The sequence below is a fragment of the Mustela lutreola genome, chromosome 2 (genome assembly GCF_030435805.1).
Source record: "Mustela lutreola isolate mMusLut2 chromosome 2, mMusLut2.pri, whole genome shotgun sequence".
In the NCBI taxonomy this organism is placed as follows: domain Eukaryota; kingdom Metazoa; phylum Chordata; class Mammalia; order Carnivora; family Mustelidae; genus Mustela; species Mustela lutreola.
Window position 1 is genome coordinate 178,952,698 of NC_081291.1, and position 12,413 is coordinate 178,965,110.

At 36.7% G+C, this 12,413-nt stretch overlaps 1 protein-coding gene across 1 annotated transcript; it reads right to left on the reverse strand.

Annotated features, from left to right (window-relative positions):
* Positions 1–8,541: 8,541 nt before the first annotated feature.
* LOC131825944 (olfactory receptor 5AC1-like) lies at positions 8,542–9,465 on the reverse strand. The gene has a single exon (XM_059165268.1). The coding sequence runs from the start codon at positions 9,460–9,462 to the stop codon at positions 8,542–8,544; it is 921 nt and encodes a 306-aa protein (XP_059021251.1). The 5' UTR covers positions 9,463–9,465.
* Between the last annotated feature and the right edge of the window lie 2,948 nt (positions 9,466–12,413).

Here is a 12,413-nt window from a genome sequence, read left to right on the forward strand (position 1 = left end):
GAAATATTAAATAAAATCATAGAGAAATAGTTGAACTAGAAAATTAATTCATCTGTAAGAGCAAAGAGATTTTTTTAATGCCCTAAAAATTCTTCTAAAAAAATAAAGAAGGGATGGGACGCCTGGGTGGCTCAGTTGGTTAAGCAGCTGCCTTCGGCTCAGGTCATGATCCCAGCGCCCTGGGATCGAGTCCCACATCGGGCTCCTTGCTCAGCAGGGAGCCTGCTTCTCCCTCTGCCTCTGCTTGCCATTCTGTCTGCCTGTGCTTGCTCTCTCCCCCTCTCTCTCTCTGATAAATAAATAGAATCTTTAAAAAAAAAAAAAAAAAAAAAAAAAAAACTTTTAAAAAAATAAAGAAGGGAGATGTCCCATGCCAGGTTTGCAATATACCATAAAGTTAACTGTAATAACTGAAACTATGCTTGATGTTACCAAGATTCACTATGGATACAAATTCACTAAAATCTGAATACCTACTTCCAAACATGGGGAAGAAGAGTAGCAATGTTGACTAAAAGTATAGACTTTGGAAGGAGACAGATTTTGGTTCATTGGGCTTTGCCTCTATGACTTTGATCAATAACAAACTTTCTAAGCTTTGATGTCCTCATTTGCAAGATGATGTTAATAATGTGCCCTTATGAATCTTCTCACACTGTTGGTGGGATTGCAAGTTGGTGCAGCCACTTTGGAAAACAGTGTGGAGGTTCCTCAAAAAATTAAAAATAGAGCTACCCTATGACCCTGCAATTACACTACTGGGTATTTACCCTGAAGATACAGATATAGTGAAAAGAAGGGCCATATGCATCCCAGTGTTCATAGCAGCAACGTCCACAATAGCCAAACTGTGGAAGGAGTTGAGATGCCCTTCAACAGACAAATGGGTAAAGAAGATGTGGTCTATATACACAATGGAATATTACTCAGCCATCAGAAAGGATGAATACCCAAACTTTGTATCAACATGGATGGACTGAAGGAGATTATGCTAAGTGAAATAAGTCAAGCAAAGAAAGTTAATTATCATATGATTTGACTTGTTTGTAGAACATAAGGAATAACAATGGAGGACATTAGGAGAAGGAAAGGAAAAATGAAGGGGGAGAAATCAGAGGTAGAGACGAACCATGAGAGACTGTGGACTCTGAGAAACAAACTGAGGGTTGTGGAGGGGGGAATAGGTTGACCTGGTGATGGGTATTAAGGAGGGCACATATTACATGGAGCACTGGGTTTTATACATAAACAATGAATCTTGGAACACTATATCAAAAACCAACGATGTACTGTATGGTGACTAACATAACATAACAAAAAATAATAATAAAATAAATAAAGTGCCCTGACAAGGTTTTTGCAAGAATCAGGTGAGAGGGTTAATGCCAAGCCCTCAGCACTATACTTGACAGATAAAAAATCTTATTAATTGGTAATTTTATCTATTTGTGATAATTATTTTAATTATGCAGAAGTAAAGCAGTTAAGCTCTTTTGTTAAGAACAGTTTTGGAGAGAGCATATTGAGATGTGTTTATAACAATTTATAACAATGGCAGTTTAATTTTGTACATAAAATACTTTTACAATTAGCTCAATCCATCTGCAGGTTGGCACACAGACCAGTAAGTAGTGTGATTTATGTGGAGTCACAACTTCTAGAAGAAAGAACTTATAGGCATAACACATTTTAAAGAGAACCTTTATTTTAATGAAAATTACAGATACATTTCATAATTAAACATTTCACACTGCATCATGAAGAAAGGACATTTTTTTCCCTAACCACGATACCCCTTGGCCATCAGATCAAATAAATAAGATTCTTCCAATATCATCAAATAACTAGTCTATATTCAAATTTCTTCAATTGTTACCACTTTTTTACAGCATTGCATTTGTTTGTTCTTCCTATCAAGATTCTTTTAATACAAAACAGTGTCATTTCTTTCCATGTTCTTTACTTTCTGGTTGTTGTTATTAGTCATAATGGCTTTCTTATTTTTCCCCCTAATGAAATGACATGGAGAGAGTGGGCCAGTTGTTTCATTGTTTTATGAAATTTCCCACATTCTGGATTTTTCTGGCTGCTTATTTGACTTGTTCTCCTACTCTTTGCATTTTTCCATTCTCAGTGGAATTTATAGCTAAAGGTTTGATTACACATTTTGGCATGAATTCTTTATAAATGATGCTAATAAATTTCATATGGCATAACATCAGGAAGTGCAGAGAGCCTGTTAGTTTCACTACTGGTAGAGTTCAGTGTGATCCCTGGGTTAAGGTATTGATAGTCACATCTCTCCACTATAAAGTTTATCTGTTTTCCCTTACATCTGGCAAATAACTCATGATATGATACTTTCACACCTTCCAGCTCTCCAGGTTCCCATCCACTTATTTAGCTAAAGTTTTTAGCTTTCTTTGGTGACTCTTGCCAGAACCAATTATATTATTAGGGATTTTTAAATGGTAATGTTCATAACAGCAATGGCCACACTCGCCAATGGAAAGAACCAAGATGCCCTTCAACGGATGAATGAATGGATAAGGAAGATGTGGTCCATATATGCTATGCAGTATAATGCCTCCATCAGAAAGGATGAATACCCAACTTTTGTAGCAACATGGATGGGACTGGAGGAGATTATGCTGAGTGAATAAGTCAAGCAGAGAAAGTCAATTGTATGGTTTTACTTACTTGTGGAGCATAAGGAATAACGTGGAGGATATTAGGAGACGGAAAGGAAAAGTGAATTGGGGGAAATTGGAGGGAGAGATGAACCATGAGAGAATGTGCACTCTGATAAACAAACTTAGGATTTTGCAATGGAGGGGGGTGGGGGAGATGGGTGAACCTGGTGGTGGGTATTAAGGTATTACTCCACATATTGCATGGAGTACTGGGTGTGCTGTATAAACAATGAATCTTGGTACACTGAAAAAATAAAATAAAATGTAAAAAATCATTAAAAAAATAAATAGATAAATGGTAATTTTTAATTCTGTCATTTGTTTTACATTTTCTTAAAAATATTTTATTTATTTGATGAGAAAGAGAGAGTGAGAGAGCAAGCACAAGCAAGAAAGAGCAGCAGAGGGAGAGGGAGAAGCAGGCTCTCCACTGAGCAGGAAGCCTAATGTGGGGCTCCATCCCAGGACCCTGAGATCATAACCTCAGCCAAACGCAGACGTTTAACCAACTGAGCCACCCAGGCGCCCCCTGTTCTACATTTTCTTAGATGAAATACTTAACACAACTATTAAAAAAAAAAAAAAAAAAAGAGGAAAGTAGGAGAAAATGTTTTGACATTTATCATGAAAATTTTTAAACAAATGTCTAACCATTTGTTTAGTTTTATTTGACCTAGCCAGAAGTTCATAGTTTCATAAGCCCACCTTCTTTCTTGGAGGCAAATTGTTGGTGATTTTAAAAGGCTTACTTTGAATAGCTTAGTAATTCATTCCAAAAATACATTTAAGTGTCTGATATAGTAAACCCTAGTCAGGAGTTTTCTTCGAAAGGAAAAAAGTGAGTCAATAAAAATGCATTTTGGGTCAAGTTCTTTCTCGTCGATGTTTCCTGTTTCTCACTTTGTAAGAAACTGCCTTTTCTCTCTCATGAGTGATCCAATTATTTTTTGCCAGAAACAGTCCATTTGGGGCAATGTTACTTTTCAAAGCCTTCCTCCCAAAGAAGGATTTTACAGACACTTGCTTTTTAAGGTCTCCTAAGACTAATTTTTTAATGTACATATTTAATAAAAATATAATAATAATTATCATAAAAACATTTTTTGTACTTTACTTTCAACAAAAACATATTCATATAAACTTTCTTAATTTCTCAACAGTATTGGAGCACCTGACATTTCTCACATTACCTTACATAATGAAAAGAATTCTGGTGTGGACACATTGGCCAACTGTGACAGTGCAGTTTTAACAGTGTTTCTTCTCTTAGCTTAGCCTCTTATTATTTATATAACTTTAGGAAAGTAGGACATTAACTTCCTCATAAAAACAAAACCTGTATTTATACAGTGATTTGTGGTCTGTAATGTACCTTCACATATACTGTCTCTCCCAATCAACTAAATAGGGACACAAGTACGTATTATTATCTCCATTATCTAAATGAAGAAATTGAGGCAGTGCCCATTTAAATATCATCAAACACTCATTGTTTTCTCCTCTGTATGACCCAGAAATTTTAACGAAGGTGCTTGTAGTCACTTTTAGCTTCACCTAAGACTCAGGAATAAAAGAACAGATCATCTGAACTGACACACTCTGCTTTTCTGTTACTCCAGGTGGCCTCACACCTGGAGAAATACCACCTTCCTTCCATTTTTCCAAAGTGACTGAAAGGATCAATTAAGATGATTCCGATGAACCCACTCTAAGAGTCCTGAAGTAATATTTAAATAGGAGGAAGTGCCTTAGTCCACTCAGGCTGCCATAAAACATACCACAGACTGGCTGGCTTATAAACAACAGAAACTGATTTCTCATAGTTCTGAAGGCTGAAAGTCCAAGGTCCAGCTGTCAGCATCATCACATTCTGATGAAGGTCCTCGTCCTGATTCATAACATTGTCTTTTCACTGTGTCCTCACATGGAGGAAGAGGTTGGGGATCTGTTCAGAGCCTCTTTTATAAGGCATTGATCCCATCATGAGCCCCCCCCCCCACATGACTTCAGCAACTTCCACAGGGCCTATCTTTTCATATCATCATCTTTGGGGGTTGGGATTTTAAAATACAAATTTGGGGAGTACACAAATATTCAGATGAGAACAGGTAGGCTTTCCTATTAAGAAATCAAATTTCAAAGTCTAAAGTGATCATCATGTATGTTTGAACAATTTTACTGCTTTGCCTTTCAAAATATAGTTTCACACCAACCAACAATCTACTGCATTCAATATCTGTGGGCTCATGCACACAAAAGTTTAAGAATGAAAACTTCAAGTGAAATATCTTCACATCGTTGGTTCTTCTTCTGCTTCACTAAACCAGTTATGAATGTTATATTGAGGCTATACTCTCCAACCAAATAAAGTATGTAGACACTTTATAATATCCCCACTAACATTCAGTGGGTTGCTTATACTATGTGACAATATGGACAAGAATGGAGAACTGTCCAATATAAATAAAATACCTGCTGAAATATGAAACTTTAACAATGCAGGAGAAACATTTGTTAGGAAAGAATTGCAAGTAACTTTTTATGAGCTGTCTGGCTATGCATAGCCTGTCTCCCCAAACTGTTTATCTGGTAGGAATTTGAAAGAAATTAGTGCTATCTACAACTTTTTTATGAATGAATTTGTTTTCAGAAAGCAAACTGCAGATCGCTGTTCACTATCCCATAGATAATTGTGTCAGATTTCCAAAACCAATTGAAGAATCAAGAACCATACGAAGATTCTATTTTCCCCTTATGCCAGTAGTTTTCAACCTGGGTTATACTTTTATCACCTGGAGGGATAAAGTTCGACAAATAGCTGGGTCACATTTTCAGAATAGCTGAATTCACTGGTCTGAGATTGGATCAGAGAATTTTAATTTCTAAGGACCTTAGAGGATTCCAGGAAGGATTGAGAATCACTGCCTTAAATTTAAAAAAGCACACCATTGGGACACCTGGGTGGCTCAGGTCATGATCCCAGGGTCCTGGGATCGAGCCTCATATCGGGCTCTCTGCTCAGCAGGGAGCCTGCTTCCTCCTCTCTCTTTGCCTGCTTCTCTGCCTACTTGTGATCTTCATCTGTCAAATAAATAAATAAAAATCTTTAAAAAAAAACACACTATGCAATAAACATATCATTTATGCATCATTATTCCCTTTGTTCCATCAAAATGGAGGGAATAAAGATAAAAACATATCAAAAATTGCATAAACTATGATAAAGTAGCCATTTGGCAAAACAGTCATTGTAATAGTCATACAGGGACATTTCTATACTCAATTATCACTTAATCTAATCTTCATTGGAAGCTTGCCAAGTTTCACTTGAGGATTTTCCCTAGTGACTGTCAACACTGGCTGAATATTAGAATCACTCAGAGTGGTTTAGAAAACTACCCTCTTCTTAAAGATCCTAGTTTGTTTGGTTTGAGGTGGGAACCAAGAGTGAGAACCATGGATCCATACCATCAGGGTGAGGAAGAAGATATGCAAGACTTGATTGGTGACATTTAGTCACTAATTCTGCTACTTGTTATCAACAGGGTGTGATATATTCAGTTTTACAATATGTTATAAACTCAAGAAACACCTGAAATGCTGTCATTCTCATGGATTATGCAGCTAGTAGTTGGATTCCAAACCATCTTTTGCATAAAATATAAAACCATGAAAAATAAAATTTTCTGCAAAGAATTCACAGTACCCTATAAAAACCTAGCACCATGACCAGAGCTTTAGAGGAAAAGAAGAAGCCAGGAAGCACATCTAGAGGCTTACTTCCATTCTCTTAGCCACAGGGCACACTGGTGGAGCAAAGGGACATCTGGATTTGGCCAGTACCATCTCCTTCCAAGTGCCTCTTCAGCCAGTGTTGGGTTTCACATAAGACGTTATGATCTAATAAAAGCACCATAGGGTAGTGGTTAAAAGCATGGACTCTGGCACCATGCTGCCTGAAATAATAAAGGTGTAAAGAAGACAGAGAATATCTATATATTGACAGACAGCAATTGCATGCAGTCAATACCCAAAACAGGCTGCATGGTACATAAGGAAAAAAAAAAAGAGAGAGAGAGAGAGTTTTGCCACTGGCCTTGACTGTGGAGAGGTGGAGGTAAGAACTTCCACAGAGATTCTGCACCCACAGGAAGTAACCTGCTTCCAACGAGCCCACACAGCAGAAACAGAGCCAGATGCAGCAAGAGGAGCAGGGGTCTGAGGAAACAGCCCCAAACACAGTGCTGAAGCCAGTTGGCCCCACCTCAGGCTTTGCCATTCCATGACTCAGCAAATTGTTTCTATCCTCAAATCAAAATAATAGGGTAGGTGTTAGAGTACTTTTTTCTTTTCTTTCTCTTTCTTTCTTTTTTTTTTTTTTTTTTCCTACAGTGCACCAAGGTCACTACCCATGATTTATATGCTCCTTTTCCCTTCTATGGCCTATAAAAGACATCTAAGGGTTATGAGAATTGGCTCCATCAATAACATACTATGGATCCAACTACATATTTTTCCTTTGTTTTTGACTAAAATATTCACAGAGCCATATATAATAAAGTCAGGAGCTCAAAAAATGCAAAAGGGCCAGACAGAACACATATATAGCTTCTATAAAGAAAAAATCAGTTAAGTTGCATAATTACAAATTTACCAAGAACATCTGCTCTTTCAGGTAGATGTCCATTCCAGGAGAAAAAAATTCAATTTGTATATATCGGTCAGACACAAGATGTTTAGGAAGATTGGTTATAAATTAAAAAGTAGAAGTTTTTGGGGCGCCTGGGTGGCTCAGTGGGTTAAAGCCTCTGCCTTCGGCTCAGGTCATGGTCTCAGAGTCCTGAGATCGAGCCCCGCATCGGGCTCTCTACTCAGCGGGGAGCCTGCTTCCTCCTCTCTCTCTCTGCCTACTTGTAATCTCTGCCTTTCAAATGAATAAATAAAATCTTTAAAAAAAAAAAAAAAAAAAAAGTAGAAGTTTTTAAAGAACTCAGAACTTTTCATTACATTGCAGGAAAACTAACTTTCTCTTATATATGTAATTGTTAGTTCTTTATACCTTTCAGTGATTGCAAAGCAAATATAATTTTCAAAATTACTTTTAAACCTTGAAGAGAATGCCTCATGAGGTTATATACTGTCACAGTCAGTCTAACAAGATTACTTTGATGGACATATTTTTTGGATAATTATAAATCCTCAAGAGAAGGTTTCAAAAAATTCCTTGCTCAAGAATTATTTAACAGGCATGAGAACTTTTTAAAAAGAAGGTTTACAGAGATTCCCTTAAAAAAAAAAATAAGTGCAAAAGGGTTTTAAAGTATGTTTATCTAGAGGGGTGACTGGGTGGCTCAGTCAGTTGACCTTCTGCCTTTGGTGCAGGTCATGATCCCAGGGCCTGAGGATTGAGCCCCACTTTGGGTTCCCTGCTCAGTGGAGAGTTTTCTTCCTCTTCCTCTGCCCCTCCCTCTGCTTGTGCTTTCTCTCTCAATCTCTCCCAAATAAAAATAAATAAATAAAATATTTATTCTAAAAAGTGTGGATATCTGGAAACACAAAGCTCATTAAAGTTACAAAAATATATAATTTGAAGATTTCATTCTAGTTTCATCCTTGAGAATGGATTTAAAACAACACAAGGTAAGTGGAGTCCATCCTTACGAGGCTCATTAATTATTTCGATGATCACAAGAACTTAGGATGAAAGCAAGTCTATCTACTCTGAATTTTTTATTCATTAACTTAACAAGTACATATTAAGGCCCTACTATGTGCAAAACCCAGGGACACATGTTTTATTTAAACAGAATAAAATCTAAGGAATAATGAAAGTTTTCCTGAGAAATATTTATTTCTTTATAATTTTTCTCAGTGCCCCTAAAACTTCCTTATTTCTTAGGCTATAAATAAAGGGGTTGAGCAGAGGGATGATAATCGTATAGAACAGTGAATACATTTTATCCTGGTATTGATCTGGGCCAGACCCAGGACGCACATACATGAAGAAGAGAGTGCCATAGAACAAGGAAACAGAGAGCAGGTGGGCGCTGCATGTGGAGAAGGCTTTACTCCTGCCCTTTTCGGACTTCTTTGTCAGGATGGCAAAGAGGACACGGGTATAAGACACTATGATGGTCATAAAAGTAAAGGCTTGTATAAAAGCAGCAAAAATAAAAATTACTAATGCATTAATAGATGGGTCAGTGCAAGAAATTGTATATAGTGGCAAAATTTCACAGTAGAAATGAGGTATTATATTGGACCTGCAGAAAGTTAATCTAAATAATAACCCTACATGAATTGTGGGATGCAGAAAACCAATTACATAAGACAAACTTATCAACCAAGTACAGAGCCTGTTGGACATCACCACTGGATAAAGTAAGGGATTGCATATGGCTACATAGCGGTCATAGGCCATCACTACTAGGAGGAAACATTCCGTGGTGGCACTGGATGCAAAAATATAAAATTGGGTGATGCACTCAAAGAGGGATATCATTTGACTTTTGTCTAAGATATTGACAAGCATCCTGGGAGTCACAGAGGATGAGGAACAAGCATCTGCAAAGGCCAAACTGCCAAGGAGTAAGTACATGGGGGTGTGAAGTTGGGGATGCTTCCAGATGAGAAGAATCAGTCCAAGGTTGCCCACCATAGTGGTGAGGTAGATGACCAAGAACACCAGGAACAGGGGTGTCTGCAGCCCTGGAAGATCTGTAAGTCCTGTGAGAACAAACTCAGTCACCTCCGTCTTGTTTGTCTCCATCAGATGCACAGGGGCTGATCACTACCAGGAGAGAATATGTAAAGGAAAAACTTAATCAAGAATCAGGAAAACTGGCTTGGGATGGTAATGTTTGCTCCCTATTTCAGTTGTCAGTTTCTCAACAGATATGGAGGTATAGGTTTTTTAAAAACATACTTAAGACTATGAAGTATATAAAAATAATTTTGAAAAAGATTTTTAAAAGAGGGCTTTAAGCATATATATTTAAAATTGAATATATTAACAGTGAACTGTTTTCCAGAATTAAGAATAAAAAAATACATTTTATAAAAAATCAGAAGCAGCAGTGGTTCAGTTTCAAAGGTGTCATCACCCTTTCTCAGAAAATCTTTTGCCTCTTTTCTATTGAATGAAAAATGGACTCTATCTCTGATATCAGCAATATACATCATTCAGTCCTTTTAAGACATTAATAGGTTGAGGTATAAGATAGTAAATCAATATCCCATTACTGTTTTGTTATCCATTATCATTATTATTTAATTATATATTCATTAAAATCACCCCAAATTCCTAATCAAGTCTTTTGATTACACATACTACAAACTCCTCCAAATTTTTAATTAATTCTTTTTAAATATCCCCAACAAACTCTCATATGTGAACATAATCATTCATTCAGTCACCAACTATTTATGGAGTACTTCCTAAGTTAAAGAACTGTCGTTCTGAGTTCATAGAACCTATGTCATTAAACCAAGGATGATAAAATACCCCTCTTTTAAGAGGAGTGAAGAAACAAATACACTACTGTCTTATTTGCAGGTGTGGGAAGGATCTAAGGGCTGTCATTTTCAGGCCTGGATTTACCATCCAGTTAACTGAGGGTGTGTTAATATTTCAGAGGCACAAATTTTAAAATGATTAAAAAGATTTTTCTTTTCCTGATCTTTTTGAGGTTGCAAGTGGAACTATCAAAGTCAGGGTGAATGAAACACTACAAATGGAACCACAGTTGAAAAAATAACCAGTGTTTTGAAAAGGTGGATTCAATTTAAATAGTAAAAATCATAAAATCTGTTTAAAAGGCAAATCAAATGTGAAAAGATGAACCACAGTAATAGGCAATCACTAACATAAAGACAGTCAAGTGGGCGCCTGGGTGGCTCAGTGGGTTAGGCCGCTGCCTTCGGCTCAGGTCATGATCTCAGGGTCCTGGGATCAAGTCCCGCATCGGGCTCTCTGCTCAGCAGGGAGCCTGCTTCCTCCTCTCTCTCTCTCTGCCTACTTGTAATCTTTCTCTGTCAAATAAATAAAAAAAATATTAAAAAAAAAAAAAAAGACAGTCAAGGCAGATAACAGCCCCTAACTACAAATGGATCCATGAGGTTTATGAGCCTGGGAAGCAAGGGAGAAGTCTGGGTCCTGCGGAGACCCAAGAGAAAAAACCTCAGTCCTCATCATCACAGTGTATTTCATCAAAGACGAATTATGCACAAGTCTGAACATAAAATATGTTTTATGTCCTCTCTTGCCATCTAAAGCAGGGTCTACCCATTTACACACAGCTGATCTAATATATAATCATTCAAGGGACTATTTACCAGTCTTGGATTCACAGCTCCCAGGCTTTTATGAAAAGACTACCCAAGTTGGTGTCATTCCAACACATGTTAACTTCTATACTTGTCACCAATTCTGTACAGAAGTGAAGACTTTATTCTCCAAGTCTCTGCTGGCCTGAAACATGTCTCTAATGTGCCTGCTTGGTCATTCAAAGGTAGGAAATGTACCGAAAATTGAGGGAAGACAGGGTTTGTGAAAAACTCAGTTCTAATGAGACTAATGCTTGAACATTAAAAATATATGGAAAAATTGGAGTATGTTCTATAAAAAGGCACCTGGAGGTTTCCCCCCTGTAAAAGAGAAGCTAGTTTGAACAAAACTGTTCTTCTCCTTTTTCACAAGAAATAGGAAAAGAGAAAATTTGTTTGAGACTTATTCTAAACATGAAGAAACACCAGCAGAGAGGCTGGTCACAGTGTCAGTAATCATTGATCAAACACACTGCTGTCAAGTCCCTGCAAGAACCTGATTATCCTTTATAACAATGGGTGGTGCTTCTCAATACTTGTGGTGAACTTTTTCTTTTTTTCCTATTTCCAGCGAAATATCATCTTAAAGATTCAAATTGAAGGAGAAGTCATACATTCCCTTAAAAAGCCCCATAATTCTATGATTCTTAAGTCAGGAATCTTCCTCATTCTGTTTGAGTTCCAATGTAAGTTAAATGACAGAATGAATTTTAATTTCCAAAGACACAAAAAATACTAAAAATTGCTTTTGTAATTCATTATCCTGGCCTCCCCAAAAAAGTTAATAAAAATGTAACAATTTCAGATGCCTTGAATCTCAGTTCTACCTCTAAATTACCACATGATTATTAGCTTTATGACCCTTGTTTTGAGATTCTTCTCTAAAGCCCTGCATTTTCTGATACATTTCTACCCACAGCCTGTGTGACCATGACTCCTCTCTGCTACTTAGTAGGTAGGATGACATGGTGGTGAAGCACACAGTGCTATAATATTTTTGCATGGGTTCAATTCTTCATTCTACAAACATATATCTTCATATCCAAAAGTTTTCAGAGGAAATAAACATAATGTTTATTATCTATTTAATTCAGGATATTCCATTTGAAAGATAAATCATCTGAAAAATATTTTTCATTAATTTTGTTACATCATGAAAAACTCTTGGTATTAAAATGATATTTCCTATCATGTTTCTATGAAAAGAATAATTGTAATAAAATAAAGCACTGCATTCTCACCCAATTCTTGTAAGAAGATGCAGAGATGCCATAAAATGTAAACTTTCATGAAGAGCTCTTAAGATACAAGAACAAAAATGTCAAATGAATTTTGAAAAAAGCCCACTATTTTTCTCCCATTATTTTTCCTTGAAAAATGCAGTTTGGAAGGAAA

Excerpts from the sequence above, each read along its gene's own strand:
- LOC131825944 (XM_059165268.1), bottom strand. The coding sequence starts at position 9,462 with ATGGAGACAAACAAGACGGAGGTGACTGAGTTTGTTCTCACAGGACTT.